Raw genomic sequence first — 26,929 nt, forward strand, 5'->3', positions numbered from 1 at the left:
AAAAAAATTGAAATAATTTTATTCATCAGGTTCTTGTCTTCCATCTGGGCCTCTGACGTGAACTCACGAAGCACCACAAGGCATGCGCGAGAATATGACCTAAAGCCAGTGTTATGACCATAGACTGTAAAAAAATATGGACGTAGTGTCCGTGACGTCACCCATAGGATTCCGATAAGCCGTTCTGAAGCTTAAAGTAGGGGCGAGCTGGGCATTGCCATCTTGCGAGCGTGTCGTCGCGTGTCACTACCGGATAACAGAAAATGGGCAAAAAGTCGGGTTGTGGGCGGAGCTTAGGTGACGCAATACCTAAAGACGCAGAACTAATTATGCAGAACTTTAAGGCTTTATATAACGTAAACTAATAAGTTATAAAAAAAAAATCACCCCCCTCAGAGTCGTCATGAAGGTCAAAATTAGCCTTATAAAACCACAAATTTGTACCAGGCTGTAAACATGTTTTTTTTATGCTGTAAAGTTGGGAATTTTAACATGGGGCTCAGTAAGATTCTGCTGCCTTCTGGAGCCTGTCCCTAGTGGACAGTCAAGGAATTGCAGTTTACATTACTTCCGTATTGGCTTCAAGAGAGATTGTATGTGTTGTGAAGGTTGCCGCTTGGTTATGACCCAGAAGCGAGGGACTTTGTTCACAAGCAGTGGAAGACGGCGCGTATCAAAGCTGTTGAATTCTAAAAATGGGAAGTCATAGCTACGTTGCTGTATCGTCATTTTATCACTATATTGTTTTATTTACCTTTTTCAGTTCTTCGTCATGTTCTCACGCATGCGTCGTAGTCAATCGGACATTAAATTGATCAAATAAATATTAAGCACCACACCTGTTTTCAACAACATAGCTGCAAACTCCTCAATTCACCTTTTTGGGAGAGGTCCGTTCAAGCTGATCTTTTTTTTTTTTTTCTCGTTTTTTCCCCTCACCCGTTTCCATCCCTGCAATACTGATAATTATAAGAAATATTTATTGATCATATGATACTTAAGCCGGTTGCACACTGTGCGATTTTGCCCACGATTTGGCCGTCTGAGACAAATTTAGCAAATCCTAAAAGATTCCTCAGATCCTAGGCTAAAATCTGACGTCTTTGGTCGTTAGTTTGACATGTTCACCGGCAGCCGATTAATGAGCGCTGCGATCAAATTTTACCTCAGACGAAATTCTGGCAGTGTCAGAAGATTTGGCACAGAATCCTGCAGTGTGACTTCTCCTACGACGACAGTCAAATATATCGGTTTTTCAATACAAACTATGACCAAAACGAGAGCTAGAAATTTATTTGTTTCCAGCATTTCGGTCCCACGTGTAATGCAGCTCACTGTCACCGAACGCGTCATTCATTGATGATATAAAGTTCCGGGTGAGTTTTCTTGCATGCGCGTCCATTTTAAGCGCCTTAACTATCATGCAGTCTGACATTAATGACAACTGAGATCATACAGTGTGAGATGGCTTACATCGGGGATCATGTTCGTACAGTCTGACAAGGGACATTCGCAAAGGATTTTGAAAAATCGCACAGTGTGCAGGACCCATTACTGAACCCTGCTGTAATGGCTGATGAAAATTCTGTTTTTTTTTTCCATCACAGAAATAAAATACATGTTAAAACATAATAAAATAGAACATTTATTTTAAGCTGTAATAATATATAATAAAGTTTTACATTTTACTGTATTTTTGATCAAATAAATGCATAAGATGTCTTGGTGAGCATAAGAAAACATAAAAATCTTACCGACCCTAGACTTTTGAAAAATAGTTATGTATGTGTAAGTTTTAAATACGCTTTTCTATTATATTTAGCATTCTGTAAATATGGTAACAATTAATTTTAAGATAATTGATATAGTTACATGTTACTACTATAGTAATAACAAAAAATTATGCATAGTAACTAACCCTAAAACAAACCCTAACTGTAACTCTATAGTAAGTGCATGTAGTTAATTAATATTAATTAGTACTTATTTGAGTAGGTACAATGCAACTGTCACTTTGAAATAAAGTATAAAAATGACCAAGCTAGTCCACATAGTTGGTAAATGTGTGTGTTTGTATGTGTTCCAGCAGGAGCGAGGGTTCAGTTTAGAGTCTGATCACATAGAGAGTGGCAAAGGAAGATGTCCATTCCATCCCAACAGCCCTTTAGCATCCACTGTGTACCGTAAGTATTCATCCATTCTTGAAGCTTCAGTCTCCTTCGGCCCTCTGTCTTTTCATCTATTTATCATTCTCAGCCTTTGCCCTCCTTTCGTTTACTGCCAAATATCTTTCATCCCATCATGTCTTTATATATACCGTATGTAGCTTCCCTCTTCTCCTTTTCAGCGTGATGTTCAGAATGTGTGTATTCTTGCGTTGTGAAAAGAGAGTGCATTTTGAGCCAGGAGCCAATGAGCACAAAAGCTCTTTAATAACACAAAAGCTCCTCAATAACACTCTTCAGCTCGAATCCTTCAGAGCCCTCATTCACATGGCGACAGGGGATCTGCTTGAGAGATGAATTTGATGACTTTCTTTCTGACAGCAGCTGCAGACTTTATACAGCTGAGCTTTTAATTTAGACTCTCCCAGTCGGCACCAGCATCAGGATCGTTCATTATAAAGAATGTTTAGATGCTAAATAGATACTGCCCTGCATATCATTACTTCTTGACTTACTGCAGGATTATTACACATGCTGTAGATATGGAGGCAATTATTTACCAGTGTCTGTAGTGCCCCCTAGTGGTGTCCAAATGTACGACAAACAGAATGCCAAAATGATTATGCATTAGTGTTTAGGGATCACAATTATCAGTAAATGTTGACGTATAGGCCAAATATTGTAAAATGTTGAGTGAAATCAAAGCATTACTGAACAAATTTAGGACTCTTTTAAGTGATATTTTATAATGTTATAGGTCACACTTTAGTTTAGGGTCCAATTTTGTTTATTTGTTTATTTGTCAGGGACAACGCAGCACACATTATTACATAATTATCACAGACAAGCCATAACAAAAAATGTGGAGATGTGTTGCATAAAAGGTTTCTAGCCAATAGGCTAATTTGCAACCCCAGTCCCTGGTCGGGCCTTTCTAAAAACATATACGCAATTTACACAACCACATTACACAAGACAACACATCATACCCAACACAGACAATACACTAAAACTATAGCGCAATGTCCACAATTCTCACTATCTACTTACTATTAACTACGACTTTGCCTACATTAAATTTCTAATCACTGCTTATTAATAGTTAATAAGGTAGTTGTTAAGTTTAGATATTGGGTAGGATTGGGGGATGTAGAATATGTTAATGTAGAATAAGGCATTAATATGTGTTTTAAAAGTACTAATAAACAGCCACTAGTAATATGCATGATAATAAGCAACTAGTTAATAGTGAGAAGTGTTACCAAGCTGAAACTGTTAAATAACTGCTTAAATAATAATAATAACAAAAACCACTTCAGATATTAAATACAGCCAGATGTTCTTGATTTCATTCCATAATACTAATTGTCTCTCTCTCTCTCTCTCTCTCTCTCTCTCTCTCTCTCTCTCTCTCTCTCTCTCTCTCTCTCTCTCTCTCTCTCTCTCTCTCTCTCTCTCTCTCTCTCTCTCTCTCTCTCTGTTTGATTGACAGGAGGGGAGTTGTTTGTGGGCCTGTACACTGATTATTGGGAGAATGATGCCGCTCTGTATCGTCTAGGCAACCACAGCTTCATTAGGACCGAAGTGGGTGACAGACAGCAACTGAATGGTGAGAGAAAAGCCAAACTTAACTTAGATTCAACCCAAAATAGAACCTTAACTTAGAACCCAAACTAATCCCTGTTGAAAATACGCATGGATGATGGTGGCAACCTACAAACCACATATCATTTCGCAGCATATATTTCAACCACAGTATTGAAATATCCAAAAACCATTAGGTCAGTGTTATAAAGTTTGTTCACTTGTGTATTTACATTATCACAAATGTTTTCAGCAATGTTTAAGCACAGAGGAATTCTCAATTTTAACCAGTGTAATGTCCTGTCAATGGCGTCATGTCCGTGTTCCGGTTTCTTTCTTTACAGGCATAGAAACCATGGCAACACAGTGATTGTCCTGGAAAAAATTGAAAGTAGTAGTTGTAGTAGGGTTGCCATGATACTGGAATTTCTAACTTTGATACATCACCTGGAATATTATTGATATTCGATACCACAGGGGGGAAAAACGCTGCATATACTGTCAAAATGATATTTTTAATATTATTTATTTTTGTTTCATTCACTACAAATTGCACTACGAAAAAACAACATTATAGCTATTTAAACTGGCCATGCAATTTTTTTTGTTGTTATTATAAAACTGCTAAGTTTCCTTTATATTTGTGTGAAAAAAAAAAAAAAAAAGGGTTTTACTGACAAAACAATGGAAACTAGCTGCTGGATACAAAAAGTTTCAAGAGTAAAGTACAGGCTGTCCTGTGTGTGGTTTCGAGAAGCCTGTGGCATCCTGCTGTGAGCTGGTTGAATGTTTCGCTTTGCTGTATATCTCCTCCTGCAGACATACGGGAGCTCTGGCCTTCAGCCCAGATAGCTGCGACTGAGCCCATGATGATGCTTTTACCATGCGTATCACTGTAGCAAAGCTTGTGCCCTCATCGTGGGTGCAGTTAGCACATCAGCTCCATGCCAAAAGATAGATTCAGAATGGCGTACTACAATACTACTACTATTTTTGTTATATGTACAGTATACGGTGCACATTCAACTGTTCTGTAGATGGAATACTGGATCTTCAACAATAGCCAGAATGTGCATTTAAGTACAGATAGTTTTGTCTTTTAAATTCTAATTGGGCGATGCATGAATGCTATACAGCTCATAAAAAACCCTCAAAAAAAAAAACTCATAAAAACCCCTCAGTTGAAAAAATCTCAAAAAATTAGCATATTTCATCCAACCAATAAAAGAAAAGTGTTTTTAATACAAAAAAAGTCAACCTTCAAATAATTATGTTCAGTTATGCACTCAATACTTGGTCAGGAATCCTTTTGCAGAAATGGCGTGGCATGGAGGCGATCAGCCTGTGGCACTGCTGAGGTGTTATGGAGGCCAAGGATGCTTCGATAGCGGCCTTAAGCTCATCCAGAGTGTTGGGTCTTGTGTCTCTCAACTTTCTCTTCACAATATCCCACAGATTCTCTATGGGGTTCAGGTCAGGAGAGTTGGCAGGCCAATTGAGCACAGTATACCATGGTCAGTAAACCATTTACCAGTGGTTTTGGCACTGTGAGCAGGTGCCAGGTCGTGCTGAAAAACGAAATCTTCATCTCCATAAAGCTTTTCAGCAGATGTAAGCATGAAGTGCTCCAAAATCTCCTGATAGCTAGCTACATTGACCCTGCCCTTGATAAAACACAGTGGACCAACACCAGCAGCTGACATGGCACCCCAGACCATCACTGACTGTGGGTACTTGACGCTGGACTTCAGGCATTTTGGCATTTCCTTCTCCCCAGTCTTCCTCCAGACTCTGGCACCTTGATTTCCGAATTACATGCAAAATTTGCTTTCATCAGAAAAAAGTACTTTGGACAACTGAGCAACAGTCCAGTGCTGCTTCTCTGTAGCCCGAAGTGGCTTGACCTGGGGAATGCGGCACCTGTAGCCCATTTCCTGCACATGCCTGTGCACGGCGGCTCTGGATGTTTCTACTCCAGACTCAGTCCACTGCTTCCGCAGGTCCCCCAAGGTCTGCAATCGGTCCTTCTCCACAATCTTCCTCAGGGTCCGGTCACCTCTTCTTGTTGTGCAGCGTTTTTTGCCACACTTTTTCCTTCCCACAGACTTCCCACTGAGGTGCCTTGATACAGCACTCTGGGAACAGCCTATTCGTTCAGAAATTTATTTCTGTGTCTTACCCTCTCGCTTGAGGGTGTCACTGATGGCCTTCTGGACAGGGTCAGGTCGGCAGTCTTACCCATGATTGCTGTTTTGAGTAATGAACCAGGCTGGGAGTTTTTAAAAGCCTCAGGAATCTTTTGCAGGTGGTTAGGATTAATTAGTTGATTCAGATGAGTAGGTTAATAGCTCGTTTAGAGAACCTTTTCATAATATGATAATTTTTTGAGATAGGAATTTTGGGTTTTCATGAGCTGAATGCCAAAATCATCAGTATTAAAACAATAAAAGACCTGAAATATTTCAGTTGGTTTGCAATGAATCTAAAATATATGAACGTTTAATTTTTTATCATTACATTTTGGAAAATAATGAACTTTTATCACAATATGCTAATTTTTTAGAAGGACCTGTATGTATGTATGTATGTATGTATGTATGTATGTATGTATGTATGTATGAATGCACTTAACACTATATATATATATATATATCTGTGTGTGTGTGTGTGTGTGTGTGTGTGTGTGTGTGTGTGTGTGTGTGTGTGTGTGTGTGTGTGTGTGTGTGGTTGGGATGTACTGACTTTAATGTTATATTGTTATTCATCAATTTGGCAGTGTTAATATTCATTAGTCTTTTTACAGTCTTTACTGTTTTCCCTTATAGTACCTTATATTATTACTGATTGAAAACATCTCAAATAGCAAAACAATTAAAAATAATAATGAGAAAATAGATAAGTTGTATACCGTAAATATAATACACAAACAAATAACTAAATATTGACTTTTTTATTTACAAAATATTTATTAAATGCAAAATATTAAAGAGATCAAGTCATAATTTAGTACAATAGGGGTGAGATCTTTTCCAAATATCTTCCTGTGTTCAGCAGAACAAAGAAATTAAGACAGGTTTGGAACAACTTGAGGACTAAATTTTGGGGCAAACTATCCCTTTAATTCATAAGCTGTATTACAGCAAGGCTACTTTCTGAATTGAACATGTAGTAATATTGCGTTTCACATACTGTTTTTGCACAGCATGCAGAAATAAGTATGCCAGTATTCATTCTAAAGATTGTACATGTGTGCATTCTCAGACAGATGATGAGACCGTGCTAAGAATACAGTGTCGTCTCACACTTCTCACATATGATTCAGACCCCTGCTGGGATTAATCACACAGAGACAAAGAGAGCGAGGTGTTTGACACATACCATCCATCTCCGTGAGACCTATTCACATCCATTCAGACATAATAAAACTCGGTCAAATACTATCACATCCCGAGGTCATCTGCTCGATAACATACAGGTGCTTAATGCAGAGCACAAAACCATGGAGACTTTCACGTTTTCTGTGTGCACTCGATAGTCTGAGGTTGAGATCTGTTCATGCACTGTAAAATAAAATAGTTGTGTATATATATATATATATAGTGTTAAGTGTTAGGTGTTAAGTGTTATTCATGCTAAAAATACGTTCACTTTACTTTACTTTACTTTAAGTAATAAATAAGTGTTAAATGGAGTTCAGTTTTTGTCTTCACTTATTTTTTTAAGTTCAGCTTTCTTGAGAATTTTAAGGCAATTGGTTTACCATAATGTGAGCACTAATAACAAGTTAACACAACTAATAATGTTAAAAAAAGAAATAACCAAAAATGTGGCTACTTTACTTTTTAAGGCAATCGGTTTCCTCACTTTTTCTAAGTAAAGTCAACGTATTACATTTTACAGTTTGTTTTGAATGGTGTTAACTGGTGTTAAGTGTTTTCGCTTCTGACTCACAGAGCACTGAAGATCTAATCCCACTCACGCTCACTGCACAATGCAGACATGCAGATCACACTGCATAATAAGATTTAGTATTGGGTTATATAGGCAAATATAGGCATATATCAAATGCATTGTGCACATAAAATGACAGGCATATATCACACACGTTATTTTGAATGTTGAAGATTCTTTATCCTGTAATTATAGACTGGTGCTTTCTGAGTAAATACACTACTCAAAATTATGGAATAATTCATTTATTTGATTTTTTTATGCTCGCCACGGCTGCATTTATTTGATCAAAATTCATTAACATTGTGGAATATTATTACAATTTAAAGCAACTGTTTTCTCTTTTAAAATATAATGTATTCCTGATGGCAAAGCTGCATTTTCAGCATCATTACACCAGTAACAAATCAAAGCAGTAAATCAGCATATAGAATGATTTCTAAAGCATCATGTGACTCTGAAGACTGGAGTAATGATGCTGAAAATTCCATCACAGGAATAAACTACATTTTAGAATATATTAAAATGGAAAAGTATAAATTGTAATGCAGGGTTCCCACAGGTCCTTGAAATCCTTGAAAGTTTGTGAATCTTCAAAAAAAAAAAAACAGAAAGGTTTTGAAAATAAGCATAGTTTATGACCGTATATTGTCTTCACTAAACATAAAACATTTGTGATAATCTGTTGCCCAAATATTTTATTTAATGTAATGTTGAATTGGTTTGCTTGTTAAGATAATGTAAACACATGAGGCAAGAAAACCTTAAAAGCACATTTATATATCTTAAAGTTCCCATGGCGTGGATTTTTTTTTTTTTTTTTTTTAAATGTTTCATATTGTTAGTATGATTTTTACATCACACAATGTTATAATTTTGAAATAATAATTTTTCTTTCCTGATTTTAGCCCTCTGTTTCGAAGGACATGTCTGCTGTGAGACTTCAGTGAAAGCGCCCACTGTTGCGATTGGCTGTCATCTTTGCATTTGAAATGAGTATTAGTTTACTGTATGTGGCGGAGGGGGAATGGTTTAGAGAGGTATGCATGAAAGGCAAGCGCTGCCAACCAGAGAGAGGCAGACTGAGTACTCATGGACCAGAGAGACAAAAAAGATTGCTGAGAAAGTTATATTCTACTCAGTTGTTGAGAGCGCTGTGAGCGCGAGTTTATTTTGTTTGTATCTGAGAGTTCTGAATAAACGCGAGTCCCAGTCACGCCGACCCTGTATTGGTCCTCTTTTGAGCATTGAGTACACAGGCAGTCTGATGATAGCATGAATGCAGTGATCTCGTCATTGCAACGCTATTTCTCTCCCACAAAATGCTTTGACCACAACTAACAGCAAACACGACATTAATATGAATACAGTAAGAGCTTCTGTTGAGCATAGCAGTGTCATTCATTATATCGGCAGTTTGGACAAGTGTGCAAATAAGCTTGTGAGGTATGATTTACAGCTTCAGAAATTATAAAGGGTGTTCTTTGATCAAACATTTGTTTTATGCTACTTACAAACGATTCCAAGTTGTTCATTTAGTTACTGGCTTGATTCACTGATGCATAAACAGAATTAAACGATTTAGAAAGAAAGTCTGTGTGAACTTGAAGGATTAGCTACACATCAGAAATCACTGATCACAGGTCAGGGAATTTCCAGAGAAAATAAAATAAACCCACTGGTTCTTTTGAGGCTCAGATGAAGGAACTGAAAAAAGACTGTTTTCATCTGTACATTCAAACACTGAGCAACTGCCATGCTCTCTCGAGGACAAACAAATATAGCACTGGCACGGGCGTGCGGCTTGCCAAATTCTCTGGGAGGAGGAAAGGGAGGTAACCGTACCTGGTATGACGTCATAACAGGAACAGTCGAGATTGGCTCGTCTGACCTATCATTTTCTCAAAGGCAGAGAAAGACAGCCAGTACACGGTTTACACCGAACTAAATGTCTATCCACTTGGGGACAATATTCAGGCTTGGGGAACTCACGTTAATGTAGAAAAAGGGGTACTTCAGCGCTCGGTAGATGAATCTGTATTTAAACTGGCTCATCAATGCAGTAGAAATGTGAAATTATTTTTGAATTTGGTGTCTTCTAGACTGAGAAAAGACAGAAAATGTATTTTTGTCCCATGGGGATGAAAGACTACAATTCCCAGAATGCATCGCTGCCCTGTGAGGCCATTCCCAACGCCACCAACTTGATTACTGCGACTGAGTTAGAGAAGACACTACAATTAAAAACTAAACGTGTCTGTTCAATATAATGAGTGAGTCACCGCGCGAGTCTCACAGACAGCACTGAGCACTAACTGCAGGAGTGATGAGAGCTGAGGTAATCGCGACTACACTCGCGGCATACATTCACAACGCGAGTTCAGTCTGGCGCTTTTCAGTTCATGCCTTTGCAAGCTTAACTTTCATAGAAATTAATTTGAGCAGTTAAAACACTTACATTGCTCACCATAGCTCCGTTTAAATGAGGGCCTGTAGCTGAGCTGAGCTCTCCCTGCCAGCTGAGTGCGATCTCCATCCCCCATGCGCAGATTCAAAACATGCGGAAATGGCTCCCTCTGCTGGCTGTAGTCTTTAGCCTTTGGGCAAACATTCCTCCTTTGATGCAAAAATCGTCAATTTGCATCATAGGAGGAATTTTTCCAGAAATAAAATGCATAAATCTCTTGTCTCAGGGAAATATGAGGGGGGAAAACACAATAATTTGAATATATTCCAGGGTTTCTACTGATACAAAGCCATATGCTAATCGCTGAAGTAACCCTTTAAGTCCTTGAATTTGAGGGTATTGAACCTAGAAAGTCATTGAAAGGTCCTTAAGTTTGAAGGTGGGGGAACCCTGGTAATAAAATTTAAATAATATTGCTGTTTTTGCTGTATTTTTGGTCAAATAAATTAAGCTTTGGTTAGCATAAGACACTTTTAAATGGTAGTCTGTTTCTCACTCACAGAAAAAAAGGTACAAAAACTGTCACTGGGCTGGTACCTTTTTAAAAGGTACCCTTTTTTTCATTTTAGGTACTAATATGTACACTTTATGTTTTAGTATGACCTTAAAGGTACCAATATGCACCCTTTAGGTTTAAAAGTGTACATTTTGAGAAGGTACCACCCCGTTGACAGCCTTAATACCTTTTTTCCTGAGTAAATCTAACCATGTATTATCTTTGTATATCTCTCTTTTCTTTTTTTTCTTTTTTCTAGAGCCCAAGTTTGTGGGTTCAGCAGTGATCCCTGACAATGATGATCCTGCTGACGATAAGGTCTACTACTTCTTTACGGAACGAGTGGCCAACACGGAGGGAGGAAACAAAGCTGTGTACACCAGAGTGGGAAGAGTCTGTGCGGTACGGCACACAGATGCCAAAAACATTCAAAAACGTATTATATAATGGCTAGAGAAAGCTTTATTTTTAGCATTATCTGGTCAGCTCTCCAGACTTCTATTACTCATGATGTTAAATAAAACAGAGAGGGAAAATCTAAGTAACTTTCTCTTGCAAAACATTATAATATGATAAAATGTTTTTTGAATGGCTGTCAGTGGAGAAAGATGCTTTTTGCCACCATAATGGGGGACTATTTTACCAGCATCATGTTGGCATACGTTTCCGAAGCTACCCAACTAAGCATTGACCAATTACTTTTGTCTTTCTCAAGATGTTGTGCTGCACCGCCCACAGGTCAGGTGAAATGAAGTGTCTTTTTATCTCTTCCCCTCTGTCAGAATGACCAGGGTGGTCAGAGAATGCTGGTAAACAGATGGAGCTCTTTCCTGAAGACTCGTTTGATCTGCTCAGTGGCTGGACCCAACGGCATTGACACACACTTTGATGAGCTCGGTAGGGGACGTTCTACTTTCTGCCGTCCTCTCTGGCGGCCTTTTTCATGCGTGTCTTAAAACATGGAAGTATTCGCCTTGTACCTCATTACGGAATTTTGGCCAGTAATTCTAAACACATGCCTGATATGGGATGAAACCTAATTTGTTCACTTTCACTCTAAGCCCGATCTCACATAAATGTGTATAAATAGTACGAGTGTGCAATCTCTTGGAATGTCATTTTGACTCATTTGACTCAAAAAACTCATTTTGGCATGCCTATGGTACGTGTTTTTTCACATACGCACTTTATGGCGTATTTTACGTAAGAACCACCCACCCCACCACCCCCAACCTACCCAAGAGTGTGTCATATGCACACCATAAATAGGACACTATTTTTTTATTTTTTTTAATGTAAGCATTTGAATATAAGTGTTACTATTTAAAGGTGCACTGTGTAGTATTTTTGCAGTAAAATATTCAAACACCCTAAGGCCAGTGTTATATATTTTGTTCAGTTGAGTTCCCAAATGTTTAAAACTATTTGTAAATTGTGGAAAAATGCTATTTTAACCAAGTCTGAGATCTGAGGGAGTCACTTGTCAATTTGCGTCATATCTGCGTTACCCTCGGTCTCTGTTTTTTTTCCTGCAGAAACACTTTACTCTTAGCAGTGTGCAAAAGTGTCACAGCAGCCGCTGAGTGAACGCACAGAGTAATGTCATAACCTCATTTTAAACACACTTAAATGCATCTAATATGATTAACAGAGCTGATTTACCTCATACTATTGACCGGAAAAGGGGTAATAGTGCCGGCGACTGTGTCCGTTCATAATAAAAATCCCATTGTTCGCTGTGTTTGCATAACAATCGCTCCAGCGGCCTTGCTCAGCTCCTTCAACATTCTGTCCTGTTCTGCTTCATACTAAAGTAACATTAATAATCACATCCATGAATATGATTTCTGCCCGAGTCCTATCCCGATTCTTTTCCACCGGCTGTGAGGTGAAGACCACAAGTCCCAAGATTCTGAGCTCAAACTTGGCATCATCAAACTACGCCTTTGTTTTGAAAAGGCGACCTCTAGAGGACAGAAATTTACATAGTGTAGCTTTGAGATAAGTAGATTAAAAATCTAATGCATTTTAAAACTGTCATTGCCTTCCTTGCAGTATTTATACAGCTGAAAAGGTAGAATTTCTCAAACCGGTCGTATTCTGTCATGCAAGAAATTGTTTGAAATGTTAGCCCGTAAATCTTGTATGTATACAAGAAATAGTTTGTCATCTGGTTAACCTTGACATATTTGGGGTGCAATACCCTAATCTTGCAAACTACATGAATGCAACTTTTGATTTGGTTCTTTGGTTGGTAATATACAGAGGAAGTCACTGTCATGCTCTGAGCAATATCTGTAAAGAATTGACAGCGGATACATCAAGATGGGCCGCTTGACCAAAATAGGCACAATAGCACAGAAAGAAGAAAAAAAGAAAAGAATACCTGCATTTTGTAGCTTCAGTGATGAGCAGTTTCGTCCAGCTCAGTGATTCTTTTCATCAGATGCCTCTGAGCAAAACTGCTGATGAATCAGTTTTTGCTTTTTTTCACATTTTGCCTTTCGCTATAGAGATTTCATCAAGTACCCAACTGTCAATCCGGATGAATTTGCAATAGATCTCCATGTCTTCGCAGTATTTATCACATTGAGTATAAGCCAGCTGTGTGAGTTGAAAATCCAAATCTGTTTCACCAGCTGTGTTGCTTAACTTACTCAAAACTTGGTAGTCTGAAGAAGGATCTCGCTGATAATCGCTTTAATTTCCAGATGAAAGCTCATTTATTTCTTCATGGCATCCTATTAATCACCTAATCTGTTCCAAAGATCATCAGAGATGTAAAATACACAATGTTTATTTTGACTGTCATTTTGGCTGTCCCTGTTAGTATTGTATATAATTGATTGCATTTCCCTTTGAAATGAAAATGGAGCTGATTGGTTTTGATCATAAATGTAAAGACACAGAAAAGCAGTTTTATATTATTAATCCTCAAGTGTAAATTCTCGAATCACATTTTTTCCATCCCTATGATGCCTTTTGTTATTTGTATTGTTGGACTATTTATTTTTTTTATCACATGAGTGATTCTATTATTGGAGATACATTTTGCATTTCAAAAAGTTAAGATAAAAAAAATTCACAAACAGACATTATTTCCTGTTATAATGAAAAAGTAATATCTTTATGGTACTGTTTGTCAACTCTTTTACAGAGCAAATATGCAATTTGTTTCTGAAAATTTCTACACATTGCATAATTTGTCTGTAACAGAGTTGACAAAGAATACTATAAAAATACCATTTTGTTAAAAGTAAAAAAGTAAGTAACGTGTTTGGCAAGCACTGAATTATTAAATTGTAATATGCTTTTAATAATAAAAAAAAAAGTATTCTAAGCATTGCCTATTTTGTCTGTAACGGTAAAAAAAAAAAAAAGGCAATAGAAATAACATTGGTAACAGAGTTGGACGGTAACATAATTGAGAATTTTAAACTTTTTAGCCAAAAACTCCACTTGCTAGCATAAATGCAAAGAGCACATGGCACTAATGATATCCTGATTAAAAGGCTTTTAAATAACCCGCTGTATGATCGGTTATGAATTATGTTTTCCTTATGTTTTTTGGTAAACATTTTTGACGTTTAACAAAAACCTTGGTTTGTTATTTTCTCAGAGAAAGCACACATACCTGTCATTTTCTTTATCTTACATAGTTGTGGGCGATAATTCCCCTAATTTAAAAGCAAAGTATGGTAAGGTAACAGAATTGACAGAAGATTTATGGACACATGTTTAAAGATACAATTTATTTTGAAACAATTTAATGTTATAATTAGGAAAATTACTATTCAGCCTTTACAATAAATTAAATAATCCCAAAAGAAAAGTAAAATAAAATATTTTGATTACACAATGATCCATAAAGGAAAAATACACAGAATTCTGATAACAAGAAAATACACTTTTTACACAGAATATATTGTTATGGCCTGTAACATCTCGTGATCCATGAGAATGAGTAAGAAATTATTTAAACAATTAAAAATATGAACATTTGAAAAAAGCAGATTTTTATTTTTTATTTTACTTAGAACAGCAAATGTACCTGCAATTGTAGAAATCACCCATATATTGTAATTTGGTTTCAGTGCTTCGTAAACCTATGAATGTTTTTTTTTTTTTAATGATTGAAATATATTAACTTAAAATTCAAGTAAATATTTCAGGACAAATGGGTTCAGGTGACAAAAAACGTTGGGATTTCTGGTGTAGGAAATGAATTTCAAATTCTGGTACATTAACATAATTTAATGTAAACATTACTCTAAATTTGAGGGCACCGACTGATAAATGATGTTGTTCCAGGACCAACAAATTCAACATTATTTGATGATGATACATTTTTGTGTGCATCTTTGTGTTGTTTTAGAGGATGTGTTTGTGCTGCGGAAGAAAGATGAGAAAAATCCAGAGATCTTTGGTCTGTTTAGCACCACCAGGTGTGTGAGGTCACATGTGTCACTCTTATATTCTGTTTATTTTAACAAACAGCAGTCTGGAGGCTCACCTACATCTGTTTTTTTTTCCCTCAGCGCCGTGTTTAAAGGATACGCCGTGTGCATGTATAACATGGAAGACATCCGTGCTGCGTTTAATGGGCCTTTTGCGCACCGGGAACGGTCTGACCACCACTGGAAGGTGTACGATGGCAGAGTCCCCTACCCGCGACCTGGATCGGTGAGTAATGTTAGCTTGTATGTCGGGTCCATCAGTCACTTTGTGTCATAATCTTTTTGTTATATCAGAAATCCCTGTGTAAAAAAAATGTCACGACGAGTTGACGGCCCACTTGAGTGAATGTTGAATTTTGGATCTTATTTCTTCAGACGCATAGAATCTCTCATGGCAGATTGGTTTATTTTCAGCATGACTGCACATCACTATTCACCTCAAGCGTGTCATTCCAATTCTTTAACGTTAATGCTGTTAACCGAGTACTTGCAGCATTGGCGTGGCCTGAATTATAATTATATCTGATATGTGCTGATTAATGTCTTTCTCTGGCTATTTATCTCCATATGATAAAAGAGTAAGATTGGTTTCCAGTAGTTAGTAATGGCTGGTAATTCACAGTCATTGTCCCTGGTGCATGTCTTTTCTCATATTGAAGCATCAGGGTTTTTCTGTTGTTCACATCTCACATTTTTGGTTTCCATGTGCAGGTATTCTTGGTAAAAGCATACGGGGGAAAAAATATGTCTCTGACAGCTGACCTTTTAAAAGGCAATTTGGTGGCTTGAGTCATGCACTGCTGGATTTCTGATTAGTCTCTTGTTCTAAAAGGTTATTGCGGCGAGACGTCAGCTCAAACAAAATGAAAGACCAAAATGGCTTTCGTGACTTGGTGAACTGTGTTTACGAGTATATTCATGCTCACCGCTTTTTGTCTCTCGCAGTGTGCCAGTAAAATAAACGGAGGCCAGTTCTCCAGTTCTAAGGCGTATCCGGATGAGGTTCTTCGTTTTGCACGTTCCCATCCCCTCATGTTCCAGGCAGTGCAGCCCGTTCACAGGCGGCCCATTCTGCTGGACACCGAAGGAGGACGTAAACTCACACAGCTGGCGGTGGACCGGGTGGAAGCCGAGGACGGACACTACAATGTTCTCTTCATAGGGACTGGTACTCCATTGTAGTACCTATATATTATTGAACACCTAGATCTGCTACATCATATAGGCTTTGTGTTTTTTTTTTTTTTTTTTTTTTTTGGAATAACATCACAATATACCTTTACTTAACTTAATCTCTAGTCTACAAACCCCCAAAAATGATTGTTTTGTGAATTTAAGGCCAACTATATGTAAGATAAATGATCTTTTAGCAAATATACACTTTCATTAAAAAGTTTGGGGTCAGATTTGGTAACACTTTATTTGAAGGTGTCTTTGTTACAGTTTAATTATATAATTAAGTACTAAGTAATATTAGTTAACATGTTAGTTAGTTGCATATAACTATGCATAATTGACTGTTATTACTATAATATAGTAATAACTATAATAGTAAGTGCATGTAAAATGTGTAACATGGACACTGTAAAAAAAAAATTTTTTCATTTTTTTTTTTCATTTTTTCATTTTTTTCATTTTCATTTCAAATAAATGCTGTTATTTTGAACTTTCTATTCATCGAAGAATCCTAAAAAAAGAGACCTAGGTTCCCCAAAAAATATTAAGCAGCACAACTGTTTTCAGCATTGATCATAAAATGTATTATTTATTAAATGTATTTGATCAGTAAATAATTAACTTTCTCTCTCTCTCTCTCTCTCTCTCTCTCTCTCTCTCTCTCTCTCTCTCTCTCTCTCTCTCTCTCTCTCTCTCTCTCTCTCTCTCTCTCTCTCTCTCTCTCTCTCTCTCTCTCTCTCTCTGTCTCTCTCTCTCTCTCTCTCAGATAATTCTGTAGTATTAAAAATGATCACAATCTACAACAAAGAGGCCGATGAAGTTGAAGAGGTTCTTCTGGAGGAATTGCAGGTTTTCAAGGTCATCAAAAGTCCTCTGAGTGTCATTTTATCTTTGTATTAAAACCATTTCATTTATTTTAAAAACAATCTTTACACTAATTTATTTATTAATTTATTTATCTTATTTTTTTTTCATTCCAGGTCCCTGTTCCCATTACAGAGATCCTTTTATCTACCAAAAGAGTAAGACTCACAGACACTGTAGTTTTCCACCTGGAGATGGTGACATTGAGTAAACTTTTCATGCATGAGTGATAACCATGACAGTCTTAGATGTATAGATGTATAGCAAATTCAGAATTCATAACAAGACGTGCTTTGTAGTATAATGCTGACAATCATTACTAAATACTATCAGATATGAGCTAGAATATGTATAGAATACACACAAACAATGCCCAATTCAGTGGAATGATTTGATCTTCATCATTATGCTAACATGGTAATTTGGACATAATGGCATTCATCATATGTAACAAAGCAGTTGACAGCATTGTTTATATCTCCATAGCAACAGCTGTACGTGGGCTCTGAGCTGGGTGTAACGCAGGTGCTTGTACACCAGTGTGGGCTGTACGGTTCTGCTTGCGCAGACTGCTGCCTGGCCAGAGACCCCTACTGTGCCTGGGATGGGTTCACATGTTCCCGGTACTACCCCGCAGGCCTGTATACCAAAAGGTACCATTTCAGTCAGATGTATAGAAAATTTATAGCCTGTATTTAGTCAAGTCAGATTTAATAGCATAACACTTTTCACAGTACATATTGTTCCAAAGCTGCTTTACAGAAAATAAAGCCTTAAAGGGATAGTGGACCTTGGCTTTAACTACTATGTACCAACATTTTAATTAATCATTTGATACAATGCACTTATAGTCCTACATTTTTTAAAATACCTGCAGGTAATTACATCTGTAATTAATTTCTGTAGTTGCATTTATAATTACACTGTTGACACTTACCTTACACCTAACCCTACCCTTAAACGTACCCATACCAACACACCTGTCCCTAACTTGTATCCCACCTATTGTGTCCTGTATCCCACCTCAATATCAGCAAAAGTGTTTTGCAATATATATTTAAATAAATAAGTGCAATGTACTTACTGTGTTTTCATATTGTAAGTACATAGTAGTTAAGGCCACCTAATATAAAGTGGGGCTGGGAAAGTTCACTCAAAATGAAAATGACCCCATGATTTACTCACCCTCAAGCCATCCTAGGTGTATATGATATTCTTCTTTCAGGACGAATACAATATGTCCTGGCTCTTCCAAGCATCTTAATGGCAGTGAATGGCAGCTCAAAATGTGAAAACCAAAAAAGTTCATCTATCCATTATAAAAGTAATCCATACGGTTCCAGGGGGTTAATAAATGTCTTCTGAAGCCAATCGATGGGTTTTTGTAGGAAAAAATATCCACATTTAACACGGTATAAAGTAAAATATCTAGCTTCTGGCGGCTCGGCGTCCGTATTCAACTTACGGAAACAGCATAACTGGCGCAATGATGGCGTCGGCGTAGCGCAAGCATTTTTAACTGCAAGAGGCATTACATTTTCTTCGTAAGTGGAATACGGAGGGCGATTAGTGGATATATGGAGCCATTTATCCTCAAATCCACGTAATTGTACATCACATTAACTATGAACATTTTCTGGCAGTCCAAAATGAAAGGAAAATATTCAAATGCAGTACCTCATTTTAACAGTATATCTTGTATTATTTGAAATGGTGTCAAAAGTATATTTTGTGCCATTTTCCTTAACAGTAATTTAAATGTAATGTTTTATTTAAAATTATTATTTAATTTTCCATGAGCTAATGTATTAGCTACTTAATATTTATAATAATATTTACATATTATTGCATAGATGTATAGGCTGTGTTCTGTATTGTTTAGGTTTATGTAGATATTAATGTTCTCTACTGTAGATGTTAATGCTCTTTAAACACACTCAAATAACTATGGCACATTTGGAAGGGCTGATATTTTGAGGATATTTATAAATGCTCTGTAGATATAAGCCTCAGACTGGAGACTATAGGTCAGGGGTCCCCAAACTCAGTCCTGGAGGGCCGCTGTCCTGCAGAGTTTAGCTCCAACCCCAATCAAACACACCTGTGAAGGTGTGTTTGATTGGAGTGTTTCAAACACCCCCACTGAAGCTAAGCAGGGCTGAGTCTGGTCAGTACCTGGATGGGAGACCAACTGGGAAAACCAGGTAGCTGCTTGTAGAGGTGTTAGTGAGGCCAGGAGGGAGTGCTCACCCTGTGGTCTGTGTGGGTCCTAACACCCCATGTAGTGATGGGGACACTATACTGTCAAAGAGCACCGTCCTTGGGATGAGACGTTAAACCATGTCCTTCGATAAAGAGTAGGGGTGTAACCCTGGCATCCTGGCCAAATTTGCCCATTGGCCTCTGTCCATCATGACCTCCTAATCATCCCGTCTCCTGATTGGCTTCATTACTCTGTCTGCTCTCCACCAATCAGCTGGTGTGTGGTGAGCGTTCTGGTGTAATATGGCTGCCGTTGCATCATCCAGGGGGATGCGGCACATTGGTGGTGGTTTGAGAAGATTCCCCCTTCAATGTAAAGTGCTTTGAGTGCCTTGAAAAGCGTTATATAATTCGAACAAATTATTATTATTATTACCTGAACCAGCTAATCAATGCCTAATATAGCTAATATATGACCTATTAAGACATTGATTAGCTAGTTCAGGTGTGTTTGATTCAGGTTGGAGCTAAACTCTGTAGGACATCGGCCTTCCAGGACCGAGTCTCTGGACCCCCTGCTATAGGTTGCTTTTATAATAAAACAAGGTTAGAGACAGACATAAGATGTCTTGACATTTGAAAGAGATTGTGTTTTAACTTTGAATTCTTTGAATGTTAATGCATTTCTTGATTAAGGTCTACATTTTTTCCCCCTAAAGTTTTATTATGTGAGAATGTGTATCTATGTACACCAAAATCTTGTTCGGGTTTCCATTAGTGAACTCACAGTGTGTGTGTTTTTGTGAGAGCTCTTTTGATGTTTCACTCAGCCGCAGGGTAGCGTGTGTGCTTGCGTGTCGAGCGTATCGGAGAGAAGGGCGAGTGGGAGTGCTTGCTTAATCCGATTCAAAAGCTTGTCAGCTGTCTCAGTGTGGTCATCAGTTTGAGCTCGTTAGCGATTGATGCTAACACCTATCGTCCATATTAATACCCATCACACGCTCACTTTGCATGCAAAGCCAGACGAGTCGCACACAATCGGCACCAAATGCCTGTCAAAGCCATTACTCACAGAGTTCCAACAAAAACCGGAGCTAGTCTGATTGAATTTCTGTCACCTCCCGGTGGTGTTACAAACCTTGGGCGGCAGGATGATATTATGACAATTGCAGATAGGCAGGCCGAGTCTGGGTTATGTCAATGTCTCATTTTTCTTTTGGATTCTTTAGGCGTTTCAGAAGGCAAGACGTCCGCCATGGCAACGCGGTTCAGCAGTGCAATGGACTTCATCTTAATGGTACGTTCTGGCTATAGCCTGATCAATAGAGGATATTAGAGTCTTGGGAGCTTTATAAGAAAAATGAGGCGGGTGAGATCTGTGAAAGTTGAAGAGGTCACAGTACAGTTAATGAGTATCTAACTCTTTATGCACAGATGGTGCTTTTACTTTAGCAGACACACATCACAGTATATTACAATAGAGCGTGACAGTGACCGCTCGGTTCTTATGCTGCCTTGTTCTGGAAGTAATTTCCTCATTCTTTTTTTTTTTTTTCCATAGGCATTTCAGCTTAAATCAAACCAACGTCTAATATAAACTCTGATATTAAACATTACAGGATTCAGTTTGAAGCACAAATGTATTGGAAATGTGACAAAATCTATAAGGTATAAACTATAGTGCGAATGGATTCAAATCAAAACACAAATATGATTGGAAAATCAAACATGTTATGAGAAAATGTTTTACGAATGTTTATCCACCACATTACCTTTTATTTAAACCTAAATAAGAAAGCTATTGTCAGTTTGTCTGTCACTTGGCAGGCAGTTTTGGTCTCTTTATTATAAGTTGTTGCTGTGTGCAGTGTGTAAAGGAAAATAAAAATAGTTTTACCCTCCTGCTGACTATTGTCGTGCTCCTCCCATTCCATTTACATATTCGACTATCAGTTGACCATAGAAAGATTCGGCAATTCTGATTTGAATGTGTAAATCTTTAGTGAGGGGCACCCCTAATAGATAAAATAACAATATGCAACAGCCATGAGCACAATATATGGATTTCTTGCATGTAAGATTGTGTTTATTATGGAAGCTTGTTTTTGTCACCGAATAAAAAAGGTAAACAAGATAAGTTCAAAATTCTGACTTTATTTATTTATTTATTTTGTGGAGGGATATAAACTCGCAATTTGCTAGCAATAAGATCATAATTGCTAGATATAAACTTCCAATTGCAAAAAAAAGTGAGAATTTACACTATCAGTCAAAAGTTTGGACACACTTTCCCATTATCTTTGATGGACACACCAAACTTTTGACTGGTAGTGTACATCTCACAATTCTGATTTTTATTTCTTAGTTTAGATCTTCTAATTCTGAAGGGGGGTCAGAATTGTGAGGGGAAAAAAATCACAATTACAGTTGTTTTAATTCAATGGCGGAAACAAGCTTCTATAGTTTACAGAGAATATCAAGAAATTGAGTTGCAAGATGTAGAATGTGTTCAGTGGTGAAAAGACCTTCATATTTGGAGTTCATTGGAATAGTCTGTTTAGTATGTGGGTGTGTGTTACAGGAGAACAACATATCTCAGAAAAGCTGGTATATGGTGTGGAGACCAACAGTACTCTACTGGAGTGCAGACCACGATCACTGCAGGCATCTGTAACGTGGTACATTCAACATGGCGTGGACATGGAGGAGGTAAAAACACATCTACAGGAGGACATACCATAGAATCCAAGAGACTAACATCTGTCTCCAAAACATACCTAAGTAAACATCTTCTGAATGCAATAAAATAGATTTTACTTCAAAGATGCAGCCTACACACAGAGTTTACTTGAAATATATAGAAGTAAGGCTCACATGGTCAGGCTCAGAAATTACAGTATTTTATCACAAGTAATGGTCTTTGAACCCCTGGTGAGAGACGGCTGTTAAATATAGATTAAAGCTTCATTGAACCATTCCAACCACAGGAGGCTGGGTAATATAGCCCCCAGTGATTCATTTTAAATGGAAAAGAATAATGACATTGGCTATGTCACTGACCATCTCTGTGCTTAGACATTTCTCTGTAGAAACATGGTGAACTTTCAATAATGGCATAGTAGTATTAGCTAAAGTGAGCATCACTATTACTATTACTCTCATTTGAGGTTTGGGATTAAAACAGTAGACCACTGAAAGTATTATATTTTGACACATAGCTCATAATTATACCTCAAATCATGCAAGGAAGCGTTTTGCTACTCTTCAGACCAATCAGATTTATGATATTCGCAAACCCACCTCCCCTTCCTCACTCATATATAATTTGTTCAGACTGATCTCATGAAATGGCTTATGTATGACACGACAATTCGTATGCCATTTTGGCATGCTATCAAGACGCATAATCGCCTTTTAGCGTGTTTATCAACGCCATTCCATTCTTATCTTCATTCATATCCGGATAAATATTGTTGGTATTACAGGGCTTGAATTTCGACGTGGGACTGCGCAAAATTTTACTCACTCCCACAGATTTTGTGCTCACACTCATAGTGTGCGCACATAAAGCCATGTTTCAGTACCAAATTAAGTTATTTTTAACTGCTTATTGTGCTAATTAAACTGTCAAATACACACCAAATGCCGGTCTTGGCGAGTATTCACGTAAACAGGCTAAGTAGTGGTTTAAATGTAAACAGTAAACATTACAGGTATATGTATAGTGCATTTCCTATGTACTACTGTATACCCAAATAATTATACTGTTACTGTATGTGTAACAGTATATTGGATCCGTGCGTCAGGACTTAGTGACAGCAGCCTAATATATACCCTGCTGCCAAATTATGAAATAATATTAAAAATCTCTATTTGGCAGTTTTTCCACATGGTATTGATGTCAAAATTGTATCCAGTAAAAATGCTGAGTGGCTAGTAACTTTGGGAAACTAGACGCACCCTAGCAAGTCTAATTTGCAGCCAGTTAAATTGTTAAATTGATCAACTAGCTCCGCTTCATCTTCTTTATTGCTCTGGTTGGTTGAAGCACTATCCTATTGCGTGCAGAGGGAGTTTGAAAAACAGCCATTTTTTCGGATTGAGCCCTGTCAATGGTGAGTTCCCAGACCCAACATCTTGATGTGAGTCTGGCTTGTCAGGCAATGGATTTGCAGCACTCTTTTCGACATGTCAACAACACAAACCAAACTCTTCCAGGCAGGCCTCAGCTACAACTACAGTGTTTGAGGGCAGGTAAAAGTAGACATTGTTTGCAGCACCCAATGAAGACCATAGCCTGCCAATTTGTAACATTGTTACGTAGGTTTGTGAGAAAGTGAAACTGAAATTGCTGACGATTCATTTCGGCAGTTCAGAATCGATTCATTCTTTTAGGAAACAATACATTTATTTGTCATGCACATTTTAATCTTTAAAACTTTGCAGAGGTTTTACATTCACAAAAAGCTATATTATATGGAGCCCCGCACATTGACCTACAAGAAAAAAAAGGTAAATAGTGCGCACGATTTACTATTTAGTTCCCTCGATTTATAAATCGTCCGCACGTTTTACTAATTTGTACCCTCGATTTATAAATCATCCGCACGATTTAGCAAATCGAGGGAACAAATTAGTTAAACGTGCGCACAATTTATAAATCGAGGGAACAAAATAGTAAATCGTGTGCACGATTTAGCCTACTAGTATTTTACTGCATGCCATGTGCAGGGCTCTGTAATATTACGCACTGCTTGAAATGATAATATTTGAAAAAGCGAAATAGGCACACCTTAAAGGAGTAATTATCTAAAACTTGGATGTGGGGTCGCCCTAAACATCCTAGCAACCAGCCAGAACACCTTAGCAACCACGCATCAACGCACTTTTAACTGGCGACTAACCACCAAAATAAGATACATACATTTGATATTGTCCTTTGTTCCTCCTCCTCTCAGGTGAAAGGTGATGATCGTGTGATTCAAACCCCCCATGGCCTGTTGCTTCTTAAAATAACGAAAGGAGACGCAGGAGTCTACGTGTGCCAGTCCACGGAGCACGGCTTTATCCAGACGGTGGTGCGTGTCACTCTGGAGGTGTTGGATGAGGGCAAAGTTGAGGGTCTATTCCATAAAGGGGAGGAGGAGGAGGAAGGCGATTCTCTGCACAGACCTCCGCCCTGCTCCTTTCCCAGCCTACCCTCTGCCTCCTCAAAGCTCTGGTACAAGGAATTCATGCAGCTCATCGGCTACAGCAACTTTCAGCGAGTGGAGCAGTACTGTGAGAAGGTGTGGTGCGTATCCGACAGGAAGAGGAAGAAACTCAAGGGAATAGCACCCAAATGGCGATACACACCCGGGTCAGAGCAACGACCGAGAGCACGGGCACCTCGACACACAGAGTAAAGACTGTAAGATGAGACGTCAAACCACTTAAACGCATGCTCAGTGCAGATGATCAAATATATTAGTATTATTATTATAAAAAGAGAATGGATGACATTTAATAACACTCACTTTACCGCTGTGTCATTCCATCTAAAAAACCATTACACTACAGTCAACATCCCAAATAGTTAAAGGTACACCAAGTAATTTTCTCATCGGATTCATGGATGTGAGGAAGCTAAGGTATACCACTTACGTTATGTATTATTTGTATGCTACATTGCGGTCTCATTACATTTTTTTCTGATGATTTGCACTGCAGTGCAAAAGTTTGGGGTCAGTACGTTCAAGACATTTATATTTTTAGCATTGAAGCATTATAATGATCAAAAAGTGACAGTAAAGACTTTTACAAAAAGTAATTTTGGACTTTCTGTTCATCTAATAATACTTTTTTAAATTAGTTTTTATTTATTTATTTGCAAAAGTGATGAGCAAAATGATAATACTTTCAATATTGACAAAAATAGTAAATGTTTCTTGAGCACCAACTCACCATAATTACTGAATAATTACTGATCTTTCATTTTAAATTTTCATAATTTACAATATTACTGTTTTACTGACTTTTGTAAGTGCAGACATGGTAAGTATAAAAGACTTTTGTATTAAAAAATGTTTAAATTCAGTGGATGGAAATACATTTTTTGTGTTAATGTTTAACATTTAGTTTAATGTTAATATCAATTGGAAGTTGGTCAAATCATTATTAAAACAATAAAAATTAAAAAAATAAATCATTTGTGATGCTGGAAATTATTATAAGTATTGTATTATGGGAAATTGTGTTCTTTAAAGTGCTGTATACTACATAAACATATACGTAAAGTGTAATGGGTCATCTGACTTTTCCAAGCATACATAAAATTAGTAAAAGAGACATACTGCAGTTGTAAAAGTAGTATGGTAGCATGCTGTTCCTAAAATATTCATGTAATTACTTGGTGTACCTTTTTTAAAAATAGAAGCAGGAAGAAAATGTGTAATTGATCTAAAAAATTGTGCAGGGCTCTTGTGTAACATTTCAGATTCAAAGAAAATACCAAGGTTGCTCCTATGAAAACATACAGTGCTACCTGACTGACTGGACCATTTAAAGACAAGTGGTTAAAAGACCCTCTCGGGATCTGACAAATGACATTTCCTCTTGGACCGCTCTGAACAATGACAAATGACAGAGACCAGTTGTCCTCTTGTCGACAATGTGAGATTTCCTGAAGATTCACACAATGACTTTTCCACTGTTGACAATATTCAACAGATCCCGAGTGTCAACCTTGCGCACATACTGAGTATATTTATCTGTATTTTCATTATTTTATAAATTATTTTAGTTGGTGTAAGATTTGATAGTGTTTTTCTAGTGGTTTTAGATGTGTTCGTAGTTTTAACTAGACATGTATTACTGCAATCCAATTTTGTAAATAATCTTTTACATCATTAATCATAATGCAATCCCCATCATCATCCTTGTTTAGTATTCTAAGACGAGCAACAATATTTTTGGTGTGAACTGCTAAACTAGAACCAAATTATGATATTCCAGTGAGGTCAACTGTTTTGCTGTGTATCATGATATTTCAAAGTATGTAAAATCAGTTGTGTAATAAATGCCATAAATCCACACAGGGTCGAGGTGTAGCTGGTTAGCATGGCATTGTTAACTCTGTAACTACATCTTTCCCAGCTGCTGCTGAGATAAATGGGAATACTAACGGACAAGTTTCAGGTACCATTGACCTTCTTAGTTCTCACACTGCAGTATGAAATACACTGCTGTTAAAATAATTTAGTCAGTAAGTAGGTTAAATGTTTTTGAAAGAAGTCTTATTTAATGCATTATTTGATGAAAAATAAGTTCAATGTTTTCAATGTTAATATATTTTAAAATGTAATTTACTTCTGTGACGGCAAAGCTGATTTTTTTTGTAGCCATTAAGGCCAAAAGTATATTTCGTTGTTTTTGCTTTTTTCATATTTGAATGTACAGCCTTGCAAAATATACTATTCAAGTCGTATGCATACACAAACGTTCAACGAATACACAGTTTTGAGCAGTCTCTTGCCACAAGTTACAACCCATGCAAACACTGCCTAATAATGTAATGCCTATGTGCAAC

The 26,929-nt window shown here is 37.4% G+C and overlaps 1 protein-coding gene across 2 annotated transcripts in view; it reads left to right on the top strand.

The window, feature by feature from the left end:
* sema3e (sema domain, immunoglobulin domain (Ig), short basic domain, secreted, (semaphorin) 3E) overlaps window positions 1-26,433 on the top strand; it is a 73,805-nt gene extending 47,372 nt beyond the window's left edge. The window contains exons 5-17 of one of the 2 annotated variants that reach the window (XM_067420140.1): window positions 2,087-2,183; window positions 3,658-3,774; window positions 10,923-11,065; window positions 11,446-11,560; window positions 15,039-15,108; window positions 15,202-15,346; window positions 16,066-16,288; window positions 17,063-17,154; window positions 17,277-17,318; window positions 17,647-17,813; window positions 20,592-20,659; window positions 21,944-22,071; window positions 24,321-26,433. In XM_067420140.1, the coding sequence (XP_067276241.1) occupies window positions 2,087-2,183; window positions 3,658-3,774; window positions 10,923-11,065; window positions 11,446-11,560; window positions 15,039-15,108; window positions 15,202-15,346; window positions 16,066-16,288; window positions 17,063-17,154; window positions 17,277-17,318; window positions 17,647-17,813; window positions 20,592-20,659; window positions 21,944-22,071; window positions 24,321-24,767 (1,854 nt within the window). In that variant the 3' untranslated portion in view covers window positions 24,768-26,433. The remainder of the gene's footprint in view (window positions 1-2,086; window positions 2,184-3,657; window positions 3,775-10,922; window positions 11,066-11,445; window positions 11,561-15,038; window positions 15,109-15,201; window positions 15,347-16,065; window positions 16,289-17,062; window positions 17,155-17,276; window positions 17,319-17,646; window positions 17,814-20,591; window positions 20,660-21,943; window positions 22,072-24,320) is intronic. The other variant, XM_067420141.1, reaches the window with a different exon arrangement.
* Window positions 26,434-26,929: the final 496 nt, after the last annotated feature.

This window comes from Pseudorasbora parva, chromosome 16 (genome assembly GCF_024679245.1).
Source record: "Pseudorasbora parva isolate DD20220531a chromosome 16, ASM2467924v1, whole genome shotgun sequence".
NCBI classification, from domain to species: Eukaryota; Metazoa; Chordata; class Actinopteri; order Cypriniformes; family Gobionidae; genus Pseudorasbora; species Pseudorasbora parva.